Source organism: Pyrgilauda ruficollis, unplaced genomic scaffold (assembly GCF_017590135.1).
Source record: "Pyrgilauda ruficollis isolate IOZ18807 unplaced genomic scaffold, ASM1759013v1 scaffold3, whole genome shotgun sequence".
Taxonomy (NCBI): domain Eukaryota; kingdom Metazoa; phylum Chordata; class Aves; order Passeriformes; family Passeridae; genus Pyrgilauda; species Pyrgilauda ruficollis.
The window spans coordinates 7,484,042-7,505,612 of NW_024524377.1; the positions used below are offsets into that span (position 1 = coordinate 7,484,042).

Below are 21,571 nucleotides of genomic sequence, written 5' to 3' on the forward strand. Positions count from 1 at the left end.
CAAGTGCATAATTAGCGTGCCTTGGGGTAGGGTCACCTCTTCCACTTTAAGAACAGATTATACTGCACTCTTCATTTAATTTGCGTGGAAGGTGTTGGTATGGAAAGCTGGCAGGGGATAGCTGGTGCACTGTCAGTTCCCATGTCAGCTTATTTAGCAGTAACTTCCTTGTGTCAACAGATCTCAAGTATTTATGACTTAAAGGAAGAACGCTGCAGGTCCAGAAATCTCCTCCCAGCCTGAGGAGGAAGAAAAACACCGCTTGAATTTATCATTTGCCACTTGCCACCATGACGTCAGCTCAGGGCTGAGCTCTTTACCTGTGCCTGGGACCTTAAATGAGCTGACGCCAGAAGAGAAAGGCACTTTCTCTTAGGCTTAGCAGCAAGTGGCAGCAGCAGCAGAAGTGGCAATGAGACGCTCTGTGCTCTTCGCTGTGTGGCTCGGCCTGGTGCTGAGCCTTCTGAAAGGTAAGAACCACTATCTTCTGTTTTGTGATTTATCAAGGCAGCTATTGTGTGGCAGTGAATGGATTTTCTAGTACTTTCAGCAGCTGTTGAGAAGCCAGTTGTGATACACAATTCAGCGTGTCTAGATTTTGATTAATTAATGATGAAAGATGTCACTGTAAGCCGACGGCTTTCCTTGTTCGCAGAACAATGGAAAATCACTGGTGCTTATGATTAACCTAATTCAGCCTATTCCAAGAGCAGTTTTCAGGACTTTCATACTAAACCCAGGTAATTCAAGCTCTGTTACAGTCATAACAAAAGGTGCAACTGTTCCACCCCAGTACCCTTTTGGCCAGAGGCTCCTTAACCAACCAGTCTGGAAAGCAGCTCCCTCTGAGCCGGCTCACTGAGCTTTTGTTCTTTCCTTTTGAAATAAATTAATGGAAACATCATCACCAGCTTTCAAGAGGATTGCACCATAGTCTGTTCAAACTAAAGGTGTCATTCCTTAAGCCACTTAGTACATTTTCTGCTGTTGTGCCAAAGTTGGTAGTTGTGGGCTGGAGCCTACAGCTAAACTTGCCTTTTCCTGATACTCAGTGAGAGGTATGAAGGGGTGAAGACATTAGCAGAAGTAAAGCATCTCTGTGAAGAGTTTTGTAGCAGCTTGAAGCTGTGAGAGGACAGGAACTCCTAGCTACACAAAGATACAATTGCAGAGTTATCAGCCGAATTAAGACCTCTTAAGCTTGCAACTGGTGGCAGACAGTTGTGGGTTATGGGTCTCTGTTGACTACTGTGAATGAAAGATGTATTTCCAGCAAAATCCACAGTGCGCTACAGACCAATATTCAGCTGTAAATCATAAACATAGAAGTCTTCAAGATTGTCTGTTGGTTGGTTTCCTGGTTGGAGGCTTGTAGGTAATAGCAAGGTGTGCAAATTCTTGTGCCAAGACTTACTGAAAGCAATACCCATTTTTCACTTGATCTGACTTTGCATAGGATAGATCTGCCCAGAAACCTTTCTCATTCTAAGCAAACATTGTAAAAGCTTTGCAGGATGTGTCCATTTGAATAGTACTGGCAAAGGCCCTGCCCTGCTCAGCAGCCAGATGTCTCTGCTATTGTATATCCTTGGTGGTAACATCCATTTCTTTATCACAGTGGTAATGCCCAAGCCCATTAACACATCCTGTTTCCATACATAGAAGGTTAGATCTAGGCACACAGAGCCATAAATTAGCCACCTTTGCTCAGCTTACCTTTGTCAAGCCCATCCATAAGGTTCAATTGCAGCTCTTGCACTCTGCTGGCACCGTGGATGCTGTTCTTCCTGAGTCCAAAGGTACTCCTGGACGATGGTTAGCCAGAGCCTCCCAGCTCCAGCAGTTGTAAAAAAAGCTAGCTCTGTAACAGTTTGCTGTTCCAACATCCATTGCCTTGGCCAGCAGAGATTCATATTACCATGGTTATAGGAAAAATACTCATTTATACTAACTGGGGAACAAATAATGCTGTTTATAGAACTCAATGACCAGTGGAGACAAAAGGCCTGGCAGGGAGCTGCCACAATTTCTTGTGTTCCCCTTCACCTAGAGGAGGCTAATGGATTACCTGTTTTTTGCATGTGCCTTTTCTATGTGAGATACATTGTCAATCAGAAAAAAAAAAGTGTAGAAGATTTTCCTCACTTTGGATTTTCAAAGACTTCTAAAGCTCTAGAATAGTGGGGTCTATTTTCAAATGTCTGCTGAGATGTGCAACAGACATTGGGACATGGATTTTCTCTACAAATACATAAGTCTTTCAGCTATGTGCTTTTAATGCTTTAGATAAAATTATGCTTGCAGCAGCATTCACACAAAGTAAATAAGTTTATTCTTAACTTGTAAATTAATGATTAATTAATAAGAGTTAATAAGAATTAACTAATTCAGATTAAAGTTAGATTACATGATGCAAACTGGCCATTTGTCAGTATCACACATTTATCAGCAAGGTTGGTTTCTTATTTGTTCTTCTTACATCTAAGAAAAACAAAACAAACCCCTCAAACCTGAACTCATTCTTTTTATCAAGAGTTGAGAATGACACAGGTTAAATAAAGCAAAACCCAACAACTGAAAAACAATAACTAGAATATTTTGAAAGAAAGCAATAACAAAGGCTGAAACCAAAGTTTGAGGAAGTATTTTCAATAATTGGCTGGTATCACGCAGGGTTCCCTTTATTCAGAAATAATTATGACAGAGAAGAAATAGAAAGAGGAAAAATAATGTATACTATCAGAAATACACAGAGTGTAGTCCAGGGAGAGAAGGTCTTAATATTCAAGATGATGCTGTGGCAGAAGAAGAATTCCTGGAATAGAAATGTCCACAGGAATCTGTACAGCACAGCACGAGGCCTGGGGCTGACAAAAGGCGGGGTAAGGCTGCCCAGAGGTGTGGCTGCTCAGCAACACACACAGGTCTCTCCAGCTTTCAACTGTCCTGTGTGCAAAGAGTTCCCTAGTGCTGCCATCTCTTTTCTTTTCCCTCCACCAGAAGCCCCTGCTGAAACATCTGCTGGCACAACAGTGGCACCAAGCTCAATACCTGCAGGTAAGGAGCAGAGCCCTCAGGCAGCCCCTTCTGGGAACAGTCCCAGGGAGCTCTGCAGCCCCCACAGAGGTGTCCCTGAATTCCTCTCCCAGGGAAGACAGGTGTGCCCAGATCAAGGCTGTGAATACCCTCCACAAGTCCGTCTTTCCCTGCTGCTCTTTGCTGCAAGGAGGAAGCATGGGGGAAGAGTTGAGGAGGCGGCTGTTTTTGTGCTTGGCACCTTTATGTCCTGCATCAGACCTGGATAGAAGGGGATCCCTGTAGAGATGCCCAGGGGAAACCTGGGCCAGATCCTTCAGGGACCTGTGAATGAGGCTGATTGCCACTGGAACTGACAGCTTTGGCCGACACAGCCGTATCCACAAAGCAGGGGACACTACAGTGTGTGAGAGGGCCTTGTGTTCAAGTGCTGCCCTTGGGGGACAAGGGGTCATGGACACATTCGGTGACACAGGCATCTGAGCCAGGGAGAGCCAAGAGGCTGGGCAAGGGTGCTCAGGGCTTTGACTGCTCACCCCCACAATGATCCACAACACTTCCCTGCTCAGCACTTGTCCTACCACACCAAATTGCCCAAGGCTTTTTGAACAGACAATGCTAGGCCATGCTGCCATGTCTCTTCTCTTCCCTTCTTCAGAATACGGTAGTGAAAATGAATCAGGTCCTGACCCAACAGAGACACCAATCACCGAACCTTCAGGTAAGGAGAAAAGCCTTCCTCTTTGAGAAGAGACTAAGCTGAGCAGATGGTGCCCATGAATATGCTCCACTCTTCCCTCTTTTCCTGCTGGCCTTTGCTGCAAGGAGAATGTGTTGGGGAAGACTGGAGGAGGCTGCTTTTTTTGTGCTAGGTGCCTTTGCCTCCTTCATCAGCCAGGGATACAAGAGGATCCATGCAAAGAGGTGCCCAGGCCAGCCTCTGACCTGGCCCTGCAGGGAGTTGTTCCTGAGGCTGCTGGAGCATGGGCAGGGAGGGATCTGGGGCACCTCCCATCAGGGAGAGGCCAGGGACCATGGCTGGGGTGCATGGAGCAGACTGTGCCTGTCGTCCTGCACTCCCAGCTTGATGCTGGGGAGACCCAAGCAGAAGGGTCAAAGCTCCTGCTGGGATCACCCTGAGGAGGGGCAGCCACTCAATCCCTCCGCTCTTCCTCCATGGTGCCCTTGCGTGAGCACATCCTTTCTGCCATCATGTCACCTCCCCATCACCATGCGCCAGCACTGGGAAAGACTTTGTGCCTCTGGCTTCCACCCACATGAGCCTGTGCTAAAGGCCACCATGGGGGAGTGGAGAGGTGCAGGCTGTGCCCAGTCTGATGGGTCTGGATGCTGCTGATGAGGATGTAGCAGAAGAAGAATTCCGGGAATAGAAATAGGCTGCTGTCAATGTCCACAGGAATCTGTTACAGACAGGAGTGAGTGTGACTGCAAAGGCAGGCATCCTTCCACTGCTCTGGAAGAGTATAGATGGAGTTTTAAAGGGTGCCCCAGCAGCGCTGAGTGCAGCAGCTGTGTGCTCGTGCATGGGATGCCTCAGAGCCAGTGCTGCTGCAGGGAGCCTACAACTCAGCTTTGGTCACCTGGAGGAAAAGGCAGGGAGGGTACAGACCTGCTACTGGTAAGGAGGAGTCCAAGAGCAGGGTGTGAGAGAAGGGCTGTGAGAGAAAGAACACCGAATTGCCCAAGGCTTTTTGAACTGACAATGCAAGGCACTGCATGTCTATTCTCTTCCCTTCTTCAGGAAACACTACTGATAATGGAACAGCTACTGAGCCAACCTCAGCACCTGCAGGTAAGGAGCAAAAATGCTGAGGCAGCATTTTGTAGGGCCAGCTTGGAGTAACCAAGTCCAGGGAGCTCTGTAGCCCCCTCAGACAAGAAGGAGTTCCCTTGCCTGGGTTTCCCACCTTCCTCTTTGAGAAGAGACTAAGCTGAGCAGATGGTGCCCATGAATATGCTCCACTCTTCCCTCTTTTCCTGCTGGCCTTTGCTGCAAGGAGAATGTGTTGGGGAAGACTGGAGGAGGCTGCTTTTTTTGTGCTAGGTGCCTTTGCCTCCTTCATCAGCCAGGGATACAAGAGGATCCATGCAAAGAGGTGCCCAGGCCAGCCTCTGACCTGGCCCTGCAGGGAGTTGTTCCTGAGACTGCTGGAGCATGGGCAGGGAGGGATCTGGGGCACACCCTGGCGTGGGGCTGGGGCCAGGAACTATTTCTGGGGGACAGGGCATGTGTCTGTCCTGATCTCTCCATACCCCACCGTTTTGGATCCAAGTAGAGCCTTCCATTGTGGCAAAGTATCCTCATTTAATGCTGTATATCCCTGCCACTCTTCCCCAAGGGCCCTAGCTGCAAGTGGAATGTGCTTGGAAGAGTTCACAATTGTTGTAGCCTTGTGCTTGGGGTCTTTTTCACCAGGAGAAAAAAAAATTGCTTCTCTAGATTCTCTGGAAAAAATATTTGGAGATGAATCTTATTGGAAATGAAAATTCCTTGAGTGTTTTTTTTTTCTTTTTTTTTTTTTTTTTGTGGGGTATGAATGAGAATTCCTATTTTTTTCCTCATTTCACAGAAAATCTTTCATCTATGAGACTGTACTTATGGAGTGAAGTGTAAAAAACAAGGCAGGGTGAAAAACAGAATTTGATATTTTGAAAGGGAACTGTAATTGCCATCCTATATATACATGATGCATAGAAATATAAATTTTAATTACTTATTAACCACTTAAATTATGTATAGATATAAAATACATACTCTAAACCCTTACAGAATATATATAATTACTCTGAGAAAATGCACTATTATTCACTTTGGAATCCTTGTTAATGTGTCTGCAGTTAAGGACTGTGCTATGACACTGTCATAATAAGGCAAGTATGTGCCAAAGCAGTATTAAAGACACACAGGCTATTGCAGTCTGTCTTTTTCTAACAGTCACTGGTTTTGGCAAGCCTTGATATACCTTCTTTCTTTGATTTGCTTTTAGTTGTATTAAGTAAAGTTGAACTGTGAATGACAGATAATGAATTTCAGCCATACTCTGTGTCCTCACTGTGATATCCTGCTGGATTGTATAGGGAAAACAGTTACTATACCATAAACAAGCAAGATATACAGCTGTATGCTCTGCAATTGCATCTATACTCTCTAAAAGATACCTGGTAGCTTCCCTTAGCAGAACTATCTATGAACTATTCAATATATGAATGACTTTATACATGAGCTGGCTATTGCAGAAATTCACAGAAATCCTAATGTCAATGTCTTTCATCTTAGTGGACTTCTGCCGTGGAGATCCTTGTGGAACAGCAGCTACCTGTATTTCCTTACAAAGCAATTATACCTGTGTGTGCAAATATGGATACTACTACAGCAATAAGACTTGTGAAAAAGGTGAGTTGCAGAAGGTCATCAATGCTTTTGGTTACCTGCTCAGGTGAATTTTGCTTACCATATAGCTTGTTGTCATGTTATAATTGAAAACACAGTCAGTCTGGGAAAGTGACTGCTGAGTGGTTTCTTGCTTTGCAGGCAGCCACTCCTACAATGACCTAGATTGCAATCTCGCAAAACAGGGACAGCCAAGGAGGTTAATGTTCTAGGAAAAGAAGGCGAATTCTCTGTCAGGAGTGTAGGAGATTAAAATAGTGAAAAGCAGGAAAAAAATGCAAGTGTAAACCTGACATTGATATTAATGGCAATGATTTAAAAACGACCAGACTTACGAAGACCTGTGAACAACAAGATTGATTTTCCCTATTGCTAAACACTCATCAGAGTCCTGTGGAAATGGATCTCTGAAATGCTTCCGAAGGCCAAGAATGTGAGAAAATAGGGCTTCTTATTTGAGGATCAGCAGGCAGGATTCTCAAATTTACTTGTGAAGCTTAAGAAGCAGGTTGATTCTGAATTACTTTCTCTGTAAACCACAGTGAACCACATTAACTGCTTAATAGCTGCAAATTTGGAGTACTCAGTATACATTTTTTCTCACTAAATTCTGTAACACCTTGAAAAAAGTCTTGTAGCTTCAGGCCATGCTGACAGTTTAATGTTACTCAGTTTCACAATCAGGACAGATTGGTTGGGCCCAGGCTCCTGTCTTCTTCCCTGGCAGCCAAAGTACATCCCCCAGTGTGACTGAATTGATTTGTCCTCTACTGATCCCTCCTGTATATGAAAAATACAACTGATTTGTTTTCTGCATTATTTCCCCCTCCCTAAAAGCTGGAGAACTCTAAGGTGAAACTGGGCTTTCTTGAATGCTTTCTAATTTACACTCTCTGTTCTCATTCCAGGGCAAATATTCCCAGCCACTATTGCAGTGAATGCACCTTACAGTGAAAATCTTCAATTTGTAAATTCCACAGAGTATCAAGAACTGTCCAAAAATTTATCAGCATTTGTGAGTGACAATGGGTTTTCCCCCCCCCCCATATATTTAAAGCTATACTGGATGTCATGCAGACAGAGAGGACACTCTCTTTAATGTGGGGCCTAGAAAAGTTTCTCTCTACAAGAGATCTACTTCTTTCAAAGAATGCTGCACATTAGTTTAGACCTATTTATAAAAGACTTGAACTTTGCCCTCAGATGAGCACATGCATGGCTCTTGCTGAAGTGAAGGGAATCCTGAATATCTGCATTTTTAGTACCACTTCTATTCTGGGGAGTTCTCACATAAATTTCTCTGCATCTTTCACCATTCCCTCTCCAGAAGCAATGAGGCTGAGTGAAGTCTTCCAGCCTATTGAGTTTCTGATCTCCACTGTTTGCTGAAGACTCAATAATACTCAGTAGTATTAGTAAAAATGAACAACTTTAATTTTTTTAAAAGAAAATTATTGGTTCCATGCAGCACAAACTTTTCCAAATGGCTGTCCAGCTGTGTCTACATACCAAATCCATAAGTCTGCCAGTATTAGTGTTTTAATGTTATTAGTGAAATGGATACTGAACACTTTTTATAATTCTATGATTATACATAAAATCTGGTAACAGATTTCCTGGAGAAATAAGATGATCAGTTTAATTTATACTGCCATGTTGAAACAAGTGGATTTGCTTATTTCTCTTTCTGGCAATAAGGAAGAATATATATGCAACTCTACCAGATATCTGATTAAAAAATATTCACTATGTTAATCAGGAATGATCAAAGAGGGTTATCAATTTCTGCGTATTATTATATGGCTTACTAGGAATGTTATCTCAGAAAGTGACCAAAAGTTGTTACTCCAGAATGTTAAAAAAATTTTTTTTGTCCACCATTTTTTTCATGATATATCTACAGAAGAGCATCACATGTAGGACTAAAATAAATACATAATAGAATGCAAAAGTGAAAATAGCAAAGAAAGTAATTTGAATTTTATTACAAAGACAGAGAGAGAGTTAATATTTTATTTCAGTTGAATTAGACATCCTCTTCTCATGGCGCCTCCTGCTTTTGTGGCATTTGAAGGCAGCTGCCTCCATGGGTTATTCCCTGCTTCTTATGGGATGAGGGAGAGCAGTGACTTTTCTTCTGATCCTGTTGAGCTCCCAATGCTTTCATCAGTGCTTCTTCCCACAAGAATCATTTCTTCAATCAAGAAGCACTTTCATCAGTGCGTCTTCCCACCCTGATGATCCCACTTCACTGCCTCTCAGGGACACGTGCCATCTCTGAGGAGATAACTTCTCCCTCTTCCCCCTACCTGTACACAGATTGGTGCTGTGGAGACACCCTCCTAAGCAAAGAGTTTGCAAAGAGGTGTCTGTAGCTATCAGCCAGTTAACCCAGCCTGACATTCATTCTCCCTCCCTCCACTGCCCTCCCATCCATATTCTACAGCAGCACCCCACTGTTCCTCTTCTGCAATACCTTGCCTGGTGGATTTGACACATCACCTTCCTTTATTTGTGCCTGTAGTAGCACATTCTGCATAAAAACTTTACTGAAGCCTCAGTGGTTCATGTGATTTTGGTCTATGTTTCTGCTTGCCTTGAACTCCAATTTCTTTCTCTTTTATAGTTTAAGGAGGCCTTCAAAAATCTAACAGGCTATGAAGAAACTGTCATCGTGAAAATTCAGTAAGTTTGCTGGTTTGTTTTTTGCACAGTACATGCTTCCACGTACCTCATTTTAATCTGTTTTCCCTGAAGTTCTCCATTCAATAAAGATTTGGGATGAGTTCAGCTCAGAATGCTTCCCCATAAAGGAGGGATGCTGGCCTCATTTTTACCCCAGTATTTCTGCCCATTCTGTGAAATGGGCAGGCTGAGGCAGCTCCACACTGTATGTCCTGCTTCTAGCACCATGTAGGATGCAGCCCTGTGCTGTAGCTAGCAGTCCCTGTGATATCTGATATGTCTGAAATTCTAACAGTTAACTCTGAGTTCCTGTGCCTGTTGGGAGTGCCACCCAGCTTGGAGTCCCAGTTTAATTTAAAAACCCTCGTTACAGAAGGCATAGCAAATGCATTTTGTATTGTGCATTTGTTGGTGTCTCCTGATGGCAGGTTGGGCAAAGATGCTACTGAATGGGTTGTGGCGTAGCTGTGGGCATAGGTCTTTTGCTGGTCTAGGCAGACCCTGGGAGATGTCTCTTGTTTCCTATCCCCATCTGTTACAGGTTACTGTCCCCAGAGCTCTGCCAGCTTCTCTGTTTCCTAACCCCTATAAAGCAAAATCTGGCATGCTAGCACACAGTGTCAGCCCTTTCAGGGCACCCCAGGGATTAAGCAGTTAAGCAGAAAATTGTTCTAGCAGAGTTCCAGCAGAGCAGTTGTGACGTGGGGCACAGTAACACCTCAAGGAACTGAGCAGTCTGCCAGTTAAGGATATTTGTGTGCATATCCTGGCAGCAGGAGGTTTAGCTGAAGACCAGGGAAGTCACTGCTGCTCTCCACCTCACACCAGGGAGGTTGCTGTGAGCTGAGCCCTACCCAGATAGTGTGTGTCTTGCACAGATGCCTCTGCATGGCAAACAGACCCTTCTGCATTCATTCAAGTCACACCCTGAATTATCCTCACCACCCTTCAGGGTGGGTTCTCCACATCATGCCTGGATAACACCACAGGCTGATGGAAGCATGTGAAAGTTAGGGTCTAAGAGATGAGATTCTCCACATGCAGCTGGTTTGAGGTTAACCCAGCTAGAAAATGCCAGTTGCGTATCAAAAGCACACAAAGGAGCAGTGCTTTTATCATTAAATCCAGCAGCTACCTATTTACACCTGGACCTACTGGAAAGATGGCTCTTAATGTATTCCTGAGCAAGACTTACACTCATTTTCAGGTCTCTTGACAACTACCTACTTTATGGGAAGAAAGAAGCTGGGCAAGAGAGGGAGATTTTGGCAGAAACTTTCTCTCATCTTTGCACCTAGCTTGCTATCCATATAGATTATGTGAAACTTTAAAATGGTATTATCTGTCCTTTTCAGACATCCAAGTGAAAGCAGAAATTCTGTTCCAGGACTGAATGTAGCAGTGACAAACCTGTTCAGGGAAAGCTCCAATGCAACTGAGGCCGCAGTTAGCGCTGCAATAGAAGAGGCAATCGGGAATGACGGGTCCTTAGTCAATTCTTATAAGGGTATGTAACTCCTTGCTAGGGAAGCAATTAATCAGCAGAAACAGAACTTCTTAAAACCTATTTGGAAGATTTCTGTGAGCATAGGAGCCCATCAAATCATAAGCCTTGTTGATTTTAAGGAGCTGAATGTTCAATCTTTGGTAATTTTGAAGAGCCAACAATTCAGTGCCAGGCTCTTTTGTTTTATTAAAGTTTCCTACTCCCTGTGTAAAGAAGAAAAGGAAAATATTTTTCCCTGGTAAGCAATGGCATGGTGGTTCTAACCTGCTGAGTGTTAAGAAGTGGGAAAAATCAGGATAAAAATATACAGATATATATTATGCTTCTGAGAATAAGCCAGTATTTTACTGGCAAAATAGGATTAAACTCTCTTTAGACTTCTCCCATAATAAGCCATGATAATTGAAATGAGGCCTCACTTATTAGCTACTGAGCTGAGGGATTTGTTGATTTAACCCAGTAAATTCTTGCATTATTAAAGGTGTAATACTGGGAGAATGAGTTCCTAATTAAAATAAGGATGCTTTTTCTATTTTCTTTTTAATATAAGTTCCTATTTTGAAATCAGCTTTTTAAAAAGGCATAGCTAATAATGAAGAGTCTGTTTCATGGCTTAAAGCCTGAGTTTGTTGTCTGAAGGTGACTGTATCCTCAGCTGTGAGAAGGAAATAGAAAACCACTGAGAGCTCCCAAGGCACCAGTGCAGTCACATCCCTCTACAGCATGCCATGCACTGAGGCCTTTAAACCATTCCCACCACAAGGACATGGATCTAAAGAGCTTCACACTGGGCAAACAGGATACTAGTGCTGCTCATGAAATGAGCTGCATGCCCAGAAACATTTATATCTCTCTAGAACTGTATGGGATCTGGGTCTCACAGCTCAGTTGTGGAAAAAAAATAGTAGAATAGTCATGGTTTTTCTCTGTAGTGTTGTTGGGGTTTTTTTGTTGGTTTTTTTTTTTTTTTGGTTGGTTTTTTTGGGGTTTTTTTTTTTTTTTAATTTTATTTTATAAGGTGAGTCAGAAAGTTAGTTTTCAGAATATGAACTTATGGGAAGAATGTCCCTTTTCGTGGGCTGGAGCCAGGAAGGTTTGGAGATAATTATAGGAGGCTGAGAAACAGAAGGTCAGAAGATGTGATGGAAACAGGACCTCAATTGTTAAAGAGCTAGGAGGAAAAATGGGCTGGTCCAAACGTCTGCAATCTTGATGTCCCAAGAAGAGGACTTATAATTCTTTTCTATTTGGAATTATGAAGTAATTGTTTTATGATTTACTGGGCAAGTGCACTGCTTTCTATGAAAGAGTATTCAACTTTGCTCCGTTTCTCTTTTAAAGTGGCAGCACATTGTGATATTTATGGATGTGATCCTAAAACCACAGTGTGTGAAGGGAAAGATTTTCCAGAATGCAAATGCAAACCTGATTTAGAAAAAAAACAAGGGGATGATCTTTCTTGTCCAGGTAAGAACCTCTCTGCTTTATCTATCCCTGAAAGGCTGATCTGTTTATTCCCTGCCTTGGTCCCTTTTTGAGAAAGGTGCTGGGCAAATGTGCTGCCTTCTGAAAATCAGGGAATGGGCATACTGTTAAGAAAGCCATAGAAACATATCCTCATATTTCACTTTGAACAAATCTATAATTTTATTCCAGTAGAATAAAATATTAAAACTTGATAAAATAATCACTGAAAGCAGTGAGTAGGCAAGTCCTTAAATGCACTGTTAGAGTTCTGGTAAGAACTGAAATCTAAACAGGTAAAGGATGGAACAAATTGAATCCTATACTCACAGCCTTCTCTGCTAGAACATATTTTGGGAATAAATTCTACAAGTTACTTGAAGGAAGCTGGTGGAACTGAAAGTCTCATGATGCACTACAATAGCCTGTTAAGGCTCTGTCCTTTGTTCTTAATTCTAGGTTTGCATTACCTGGATTTAGACAGACTTTTGTGAGAAGAATGTTTTCTGTCATTTTTGGGGACTGTTAGTACTAAACTGTTAGTTTAGTAATAAAACTGTTAGTTTTATTTACTTTTTTGTTTGGAGTCCTTTAGTGAGTGCTCTGTTTATGTTTTGGCTACCCTCCAAAGCCCTGTGATGTACCTAATTTTCTTCGAAGTAACTTCTTTTCTTCTTATGGAAACTAAAATTTTCACACTGCAGAAGTACAAAAGGTCTAACATGTAAGATTTTAAGAGAAACAAAAAATAATTCAAAAATCCACGATAAAGCTATGAAAGCTGGCTAAAATAAATCCCAGTGAGATGTGATCCAGTGCAGGCCTTTGTGGTCTCATGCCTGACTAAAACTGATATAGTTTGCCAGGCAAATCATCTGCTGTGAGATCAAACTTCAGGCCATTGCTTGCCTATGGAAGATGCAGCCTAGCCAGATTTCCTTTTTGATGAAGTTGGATGGTTTTGAACACAGCCTATTTACTTCTAATTTTGTGATTTTATATTTCAGTTTTTGCTTTGCATGGGTACAGCCCTAAAAAATACATTTGAATGCTTTAAAGCACAGGAGAGGGGTGGTTGTGTGTTTCCAGAGCAATAAAATGATCTTCTATCTGCAATTCACTCATTTTTTTCTCCCTGAAAATACAGTTTGCAGTAAAACCTGCTCTGCAGAGAAACACAAGTACTGCATACAAGAAGAAAAGAGTCAAACATGCAAATGTATGAATAACTTTTTTACAAAGCAGGATGGAGAATGCGTGGCGTGAGTACTCAGCTTTTTATTGCGTCCCTGTGTTGTGGGTGAAGGCAGGGGAGAAGAACATCTACCCCAGGGCCAGCTGCAGCCCAGAAGAACAGGCTGCAGCTACGTGAATCACAGAGGTGCCCAAGGCGGGGAGCAGGGGGTGTCACAAGCTCTGGTGTCACAAGTCGTGGCGTTTTCACTCCTCGGCATTAGTCTTTTGTGTGCACTCATAACTCCTCGGAGGAAAGGCAGGAGAGCCAAGGTCACCCATGAGTCAGTGAAGAGGATAAAGTGCTTCACCACATAAACACAAACTGCTCTGGCAGTGGGGCTGAGCCATGGGAGCTGCTCTGCTGAAGTGTTTAGTAAGCAACAGGCATTAGAGCAGGACGTGCCTCCAGTGCCTGGAATGTTTGCACTGCTATCAGTGGGGACTGTTTCCCGACAACTTTCAGACCTTAATTCCTGCTTGGTTTTCTCTCTGAAATTATTTCTGTCAGCTCAGGATCAGAACAGAACAAGGGTGTTTGCTGGTGAGCCCAAGTGAGTGACTGGTTGTGCTCTGCTCAGGTGGATAAACAGAGACTCACTCCCCATATCCGTTAATTCAGCTCTTTTTGTAGTTATTACTGCTGCAAATTGAACATTTCTTACCATAAAGTCGATATCTTTTAAATATAAGAAACTACTATGGGAGGAAGATAGAGTTGCCAGTCCTTATAGACCTTATACTGAGGCTTTTGTTAAAGACATTGCATGTCAATTCTGAGTGCCTCAGAGGTGCACAGTTTAGTTCTTTAGAAAAATTAGGTCCTTTTAACATTTGTCAGACTGAGAAGCTGAAATTTTTAGTGCCGAGATCACAAATCACTCTGAAAATCTCAGATTGTTTCACTTTAATGAAAGTAAAGAATTTAACAGTAAGATAGGGTTAAAGAGGAAACATGTAATGGACACACTTTGTGGAGAAATTGCTGATAAAGGAGTGAAATATACTATTGTTTTGTGATCACAGAATGGTTTGGATTAAATGGGGCCCTAAAAATCATCCTTTCTTTCTTTCTTTCCCCTTTTTCTTTTTTCTCTCCTCTAGTTGTTCAGTGGGCTTCTCTGGGGAGGAATGCACTGACAGTAAGTATAAGAATCTCTGATTTTTAATTATGGTCTTGAAAAATACCTAGTAATTCTTAATCTGTCTGAGATTAAAAAAAATGTGGTAGCCTTTAGGAGTGCCACCCTTCTGTATTTATAGAAGGACTAAGTTAGGGGGAAAAAAAAGTGAAATTTCTCTGTTGCCTTATGTGCCTAGGGCATGGGAAGAGCCTATTTGACACCTAACTATGTAGTTTAGCATCAACACTAGCTTAAACAACCCCTAAATCCTCTCAAACCTATAACTATGTGTAAAACCATTCAGTGCACAGCATTAGGACCTAGAGCTGGAGTCAAAACAGCCATCCATCAGAGATGGTCTTTAATGCAGATCCTTAATTTGCATCCTTCTGTGTCCACAAAATGTTGTAAGCACCAGGAGCCTGAAAATAAATCACATCCCTTCCCTTCCCTCACCCCTCCCCTTCCCCTTCCCCTTCCCTTCCCTTCCCTTCCCTTCCCTTCCCTTCCCTCATTTTTCAATATTCACTGTGAGTTATTAATTGACACATTTCTTTTTTGCTGTTTCTCCCCTCAGATAGTGAACTCATCCTTATAATAGTGGGCACAGTGTTTGGAGCCATTATCCTGAGTTTAGTGATAGCAGTCTCTGTCATTTCAGTCAGGTAAGAGTATTTCTTACAGTTGAATAGAAACAGCTTTGCTGTGTGTTCAAAATAAGAGTTTGCACTAGCTAAAAAGAAAACATGCTATAAAAATCTGTTGCATGCTTCAGAATGGGGCTGAGCATTCAAAATAAGGTGGGAGTGGACAAATCAGTAAGTTGGACTTAATAAGTAAGGCACACTAAACAGTCTTTTAAAATCTTTGTTCTTTCGTCTTCTCTGAAGAGCAAAGCACAAACAAAATCCAGAGAAGAGGAGCCTGATGAAGTCAGGGTATTCTGACATGAGCACCTCTGAAGACAGACCAAGCATGTTCCCCAGGGTCCAGACCACTTCTGGCCACGCAAACCCAGGATATCAGCCCAACAACCCCTATGAGATGCGTTCCACAAATAGAGATCGTTTTCCAGAGAGGGATTATGATGATTTGGTAAGTGTTTCACATAGTCCTGTGGGAATGGAATTCCTGAACAGTAGCACTGTGGGCTACAGACGTTTTGGGAACCTAAGCTCCCCTCTATACATCCTCCCTTGGTCTCAAAGGCCAAAGTGGTATAAAGGCACCCAAACAACTGTAGCTGCAGCTGAAGAAAGTTATCTTAACACAGAAATTTTCCTCAATGCAGAGATCAGCACTCATGAAGACCTTTCTAAAGCCGCAGCAGTCATCCTTGAGCCACAGGCGGGATATGTGAAAAGCAAGGGTCAAAGCAAGGGCTTGGCTGCCCAGTGGCCTGCTGTGTCATAGGATATTTGTCTGCACTGGCCAAATTCATCCCTCAGCACAGGTGTGCCTGCAAGCATCACAGGCTGCTACCAGCTGAGCTTCTTTTGGGCTGCTGTAGAGTGAACAGGTGCTGCAGTGGCATCTCCCAGCTGCAGCCTCATGCAAGATTCACAGTCAGTTTAAGCTGGGACTGATGCCCGGGGGATTGTGTCCTCCCCCCTGGTTGCTGCTGCCTCGTTCACAGCAAGAGCATCTGCAGCTGCTGCAGCATTGCAGAGGGGAAAGGTGTGAAGAGCCATGAATAATATAGAACAGTTTTTGGACTGCTGTGGCCCAGGGGAGCCTGGTCAGCAGTGGTGTGTCGTTATGTGAAAGGCATGTTCCAAAAAAAAAAAAAGCCTGATTTATCCTTGAATTCTGCAAGGGAGCCACAGAGGAAGCAGAGGCTTGAGATTAGCTCAGTAATAACACCAAGGTTGTGGGATCAAACCCTGTATGGGCCATTCATGCAAATGTTAGACTTGATGATCTTTGTGAGTCCTTATTTCTCTTCTTTTCTTGTCTGAAAATTCTCTGTAGTATGAAATATCACGGGAGCCCACGGGCTTTAGGACGCAGAGCAGATATTGAGTGAGCAGAGCAGCAGAAGGATGGACAACCACCACAACACTGGGACAAAAGAGCAAAGAGTTTCACAGCCTCTCACCAATGCAGTTTCTTCAGCAGAAGAGACAACAACGACCTTAACCCCAGATTCTCTCAAGATTTTCTAGACGAAGATTCCTGCTTGAAAGAGATCAACTTTGAAATAAGGGGAAAATGTTAGGGAGTAGGGTGAAGAAGAGGACTTCTTTTAAAAGAACTAATGTGCTCCAATAAACAGTAGGCTTCTTCAATGAGGCCAGTGCAATGAGGCAAGAGAATGAACGTACACAAGACGCCAGGATTTTAATCCTGCTGGTTTTCAGTTCTTCTGGAAGATGGTCCCGGCAATATGTGTGATGCTGAAAAACATCAGTACCCAGAGCTTCACTTGGATTTCTGCTCACTTAATTTGAACTACAGCTTTGGGCCAATGAAAACTGTTTTCCATGAAAATCTGACCTGTTTCACTTTACTACATTAGATCCAGGTTTTTTCACCTTCCTCAATCCCCCAGTATTTGCCATCTGAAAGCATTCTGTTCAGATCTCTGCTGACAGGGCTTGTGAGAGACAATGGCACTTGTCTGACCTTTTCCACAGCCTTCTTTCCCAATACAATGGCAAGATACAATATCTCCAAACAAACACTATTCTTCTTCATCTTGCAAAACTGCATTGATTTTACATTTTTAGCTCCTGTGGAAAGTGTTAGCATTTTTCTTTCTTCTGCAGTCTTTATGTTTGAATGATAATAAGCTTGGTGTTTGGGTTGTTGGTTTTTTTTTTTTTAATTTCTTACATACAGTCAATAAATCAGTCTGTAAAAGAATTTGTATTTTACTGAGTGTGCATTATCTGTTGACTGGCATTAACATTATATTTATATAAAATACTTATATGCACACACATGTACATATATTTATAGATTACAATCATTTAAAGAATCATTTAATTCTGTTGTATTTTGTGTTTTGGTTTTTATATGCGCAGATTAACTTTTCCTATTAAACATTATTTTTTCTCAGTACCAAGGCTTTCTTATGTTCCTGCCAGTGATTTAAGTGTTTTTTAAAACTCCAGAGACTATTTTATTTTAAAATTTATGCATAGTGTAGACATAAGTGTGCATAGACTAGTTACATCAGCACCCAGCCTTCACTCAGTAGTTCAGAAATGTTATTAAGTATTAATGAAGTTAAAATGTTTATTGTTGTGAGACTGGCACAAATATTCAGTGGTTGCTTTTGGTGGGAACTGTGTAGTTAGTGCAGCTGGATCTCTTTCGATAATGCTGGACAAGCTGCTCTGTCTGATGGCAGCTGTTACTGGCCCAGATGAAAAGAAGGGTCTTAAATGACAAGTTTGGGAGTCAGTGGGAGAGAACACTGTGTGTGGCTGCAGATTACCAGGATGTCCATGCAGATGCTTGTTCCCAGTCTCTCCATGATCAAAACCAGCTCCCACTTGCTAGTTAAGTGATTGAAAGCTGGCACCTGCATAGTCCTTGATCCTTCTCATGTGGCTTCTGTAGCAAAAGGAGGTAGACCCTGCTTTCTCAGCCTGGTGAGGAAAGGTGCCATTTTCTCTCTGGTGTTTTCCTGAGGCTTCATTGTTTCTTCCAGTTCTCTCCTGTCCCCTTTGCTGCTGCCACAGTGTCTGCCATTGGCAGGGACTGTAGGAGACCAGGTTCTGGTGGCCTCAGCCAAGCCCACCATCTGTGTGCATCTCTGCACGCTCAGCATGGCTCCAAGGGAGCAGGGCTAGCTGGATTTAACTACTCATGATACCTTGCTCAGAGGACGGGGAGGGAATTGGTCTCATTTCTTGACTTTTCCTTTGAGAGTACTGTCCTGTGAAGAGCAAAGCAAGGCATGGTGGTTACACTCATCACAAGAGGCAGAGAGACCCATTTTTCCTCTGGCTAGAAATGCCCTACAAGCTGGACCAGCTTCCTCCCCCAGCAATTCAATGTGTGCCCCACCCCTTGCTGCTGCCCCCTTCTTTTTCTTTGAGCCCTGTTTGTCTCCACAATAACCTGGGTGAAGGAGGTGCTCCCGGCTCTAATCTTTCTGCTCAGACCTTTTCTTTCCCCCTTTTCTCTGACTTTTCAGCAGCAGGAAAAGGTTCTGCTGTCTGTAGCACTCTGTTAACCCCATGCAGACTCCACTCTGGGGAAGTTTGCATGTGGTGAGACCCTGGAAAATGGATGGGATAAAGGCAGAAACTGGCCAAAAGTCATAAAGCTCAGCTTCATTCAGCTGGCTACTTTTGCTTGGATACCTCCTCCTCCCAGTCTTTGTATGGCAGACTGAAACCTGGGCTTACGTGGAGCTGAATGAAAAGGTTTTTCTTTATCAACAGTAACATCCCACTGGAATAGTCATTGTGGTCTTTCACTGAGGTAAATTGCCTGGCTCCATGCATAAAATACATGTAACAGTAACTTGTTACATAGGCATGTGGAAAGGTTTTTAAGTGTTATCTCCTATTCTTTTGCAAAGCGACAGAGCTTGGAAATGCAGCTGAATGCTGAACGAGAAACTTTAATGCAGTAAAACTTTATTGAGGGTGTGATATCCCGACATGTGCTATCACAGGTAATAAAAACAGCAAAAACAGGCAGGTGTTTGCATCATTTCACTGCAGAGGAATTTTCATTGCTCTAATTCAAAGCTAATTTCTGCAACTGCTACCCGTTCTCATTTAGCCTGTGCTGGGGAGGGGCAATCAGATACCACTGTGAGCCTGCTCCTTTTTAGCATTTCAAAGGCTGTTACAGTTCTTTTATCTGGACTGGAATTCTGTACCGAAAGGGCAAACTCCCAGATATTTCACTTCTGTTTGTCTATTAGCAATGTGTGATTATTCTGGGAAATGTCATCACGGAAAACAGCTCTTTTTTGAGTTTTATGACTGCTGCCTCTTGACTCATGCTTTGTTTCAGCTGCACATCCTTCAAAATCCAGGTATAGGAAAGGAGCTGAGTTGGGTCCTCACTGTCAGTGTGAGTGTGGACATGCCTGCAGGCAGGCTGAGAGGCTCCAGGGCTCTGCCACAACTCATTTTGCATCCTGGGTTCTCCCATCCATTTTCTCCCTTGAGGTGCAGTGTGTCCTTGAGAAGCAGAGTGTCCTGCTGGCACATGACCTGCAGAGGAGGTGGGAAGAGGCTGCCACTCAAATCTGCCACCAACTTTTATCCCAGACCAAAAGTCACTCTGGAGAGTGTAATTGCTTGGCATTGTCTGCATAGGGTGTGCTAAAGGAGCTGGGAGAGAGGTTTGCCTGGTTGTAACACATACTTGCTTGGGAATATTGGGATAGCTTCAGTCATATGCCAGTCTACATTTATTTAGATATACCCAAGCATATTCAAGCAATGTGGGGTGGGAGGGGAGGTGCTGTGGATGGCAGTGGGGTAAGAACCTGGGTCTGGGCAGCTCCTTAGAGGAGCTGCAGCTCAGGATGGCAGGGTAAGAACGGGTGGGGGGATCAGGCCTGCTGCTGTTAGCACTGCTTACACCTGAAAGCAGCCTCAAAACTGAGAGCTAAACCTCTGCATCCACACATTCCCCAGCAAAGCCCAGCATCCAGACTTGCAGGTGAAAGCAGCACCTTTCAGGCCTGAAAGCAGGAAGCACTTTGCATTTTTTCTGGTTGCCTGTTGGAGGAAGGCACCCCTTGTTTCCTCTAGGAGACTGTTTAGTGCAGGTCCTGCATGCAATGTGCCAAGCTGGAGGCATAAACAAGCAAAAGTGAGCAATGAAGGCAAGATGCCACTGCAGACCAAGGGGCTTGGCTTTTCACTTCTTGTGTACCTTGAGTTTGATGGCTGGCTGTTTTAAAGGTGAATGACAGCACTCCTTCCAACAGGAGGGACAGGGCTAAGGGAAAATGAGCCTCTCCTCTGGCAAGAGGTTTTCATCTCCTTGGCTTCCCAACAGAAACTCCTGCTGTGGAGAGTGTCTGGGGAAACTCAGGTGAGGGTTGAAGGGATTCAGGCAGGTGTCCTGGTGAACATGACTGTTCCTGGTTTAGGGGAGACCACCTTAACTTCACCCCAGGCTCAGGAAGGTGACTGGACCTTGGTACAACTCAGAGACAGAGGATCCTGCTGGTAATTTGTGGTTCAATAACCCACAATCTACATCAAGGCCAGCCTAGCCCTGCCTCCTCTGACACTCTTCATTTGTCAAGTTTGGTGACTGCAAAGTCATCAGTTGCTATTTTATCCAAATTTCCCATCCTTCAGCCTTTTAGTTTTAGCCCAGCAATGCTCTCTGTTTCAATGCCACATGTCTTGTGTTGGTGGTGGGGGAAGATGGAGCAGCTTTGCTTACTAAGGGTTCCCAGAGGCATTAAATTGACCTTTTCCAGGTTTTGGGGTATGGGCTGAAAAGAGTGATTTTTATAGCAACTTGTCAAAAAAATGCCCCAAACCCAACACTAAAAGCCCAAAGTGGTCTAAGAACAAAGAAAGCCATAAAACATGTCAGGTCACAATTAAACAAGAAAGAAACAGGGCTAAAAATAAGATCTGTAAATTGCTTTGCCAAGGATGCTCTAGCTGCTGATAAAGGCTCTTTAAATATACCAAAGCCACAAAGGCAGCTAGGAAATCAGTGGGAATGCTGACTACAAGGGTGGATACGGAGCAGATGGGGGATGATGATGTAGCAGAGAAAGTCAGTGATAATTTTGTGTCTGCTTTCAGAGCTGAAGCTGTTCGGGAGTTCCCCATTTCTGCCAGACGGCAGTGGGATCAGCTGGAAGAGCTGGAGCAATTGGAAGGAGAAGGGCCACAGAGTAAAGAGGTAACAGGAGCAAAGGCAAAGCAAGTGAGGTAAGAGAAGGGATGAGGTCAAACAGAAAAAGTGGTTGTTAAAGTGACTGGGACCAGGCGCTGATCCCGGGGACCCACGGGAGCAGCACATCCCAGTGGTGCATGTGTGGTACCCAGCTGCATTCCCAGCACACCCTGCAGACTCACTGAGGTCAGAGCCATCATTGATGGGTTTCCAAAGCCTCTGACTCAGAGTGGCAGCCAAGCACCCACCAGAATCTGGGGGTACACA

At 43.5% G+C, this 21,571-nt stretch overlaps 1 protein-coding gene across 1 annotated transcript; it reads left to right on the forward strand.

Moving 5' to 3' along the window:
• Positions 1–412: 412 nt before the first annotated feature.
• On the forward strand, positions 413–17,253 carry MUC13 (mucin 13, cell surface associated). The gene is made up of 12 exons (XM_041473295.1): positions 413–470; positions 3,695–3,757; positions 6,335–6,451; positions 7,357–7,463; positions 9,075–9,133; positions 10,489–10,640; positions 11,982–12,107; positions 13,252–13,366; positions 14,442–14,479; positions 15,039–15,126; positions 15,352–15,556; positions 16,433–17,253. The coding sequence occupies exons 1-12, from the start codon at positions 413–415 to the stop codon at positions 16,481–16,483; spliced, it is 1,179 nt and encodes a 392-aa protein (XP_041329229.1). The 3' UTR covers positions 16,484–17,253.
• The last annotated feature ends 4,318 nt before the right edge of the window (positions 17,254–21,571 follow it).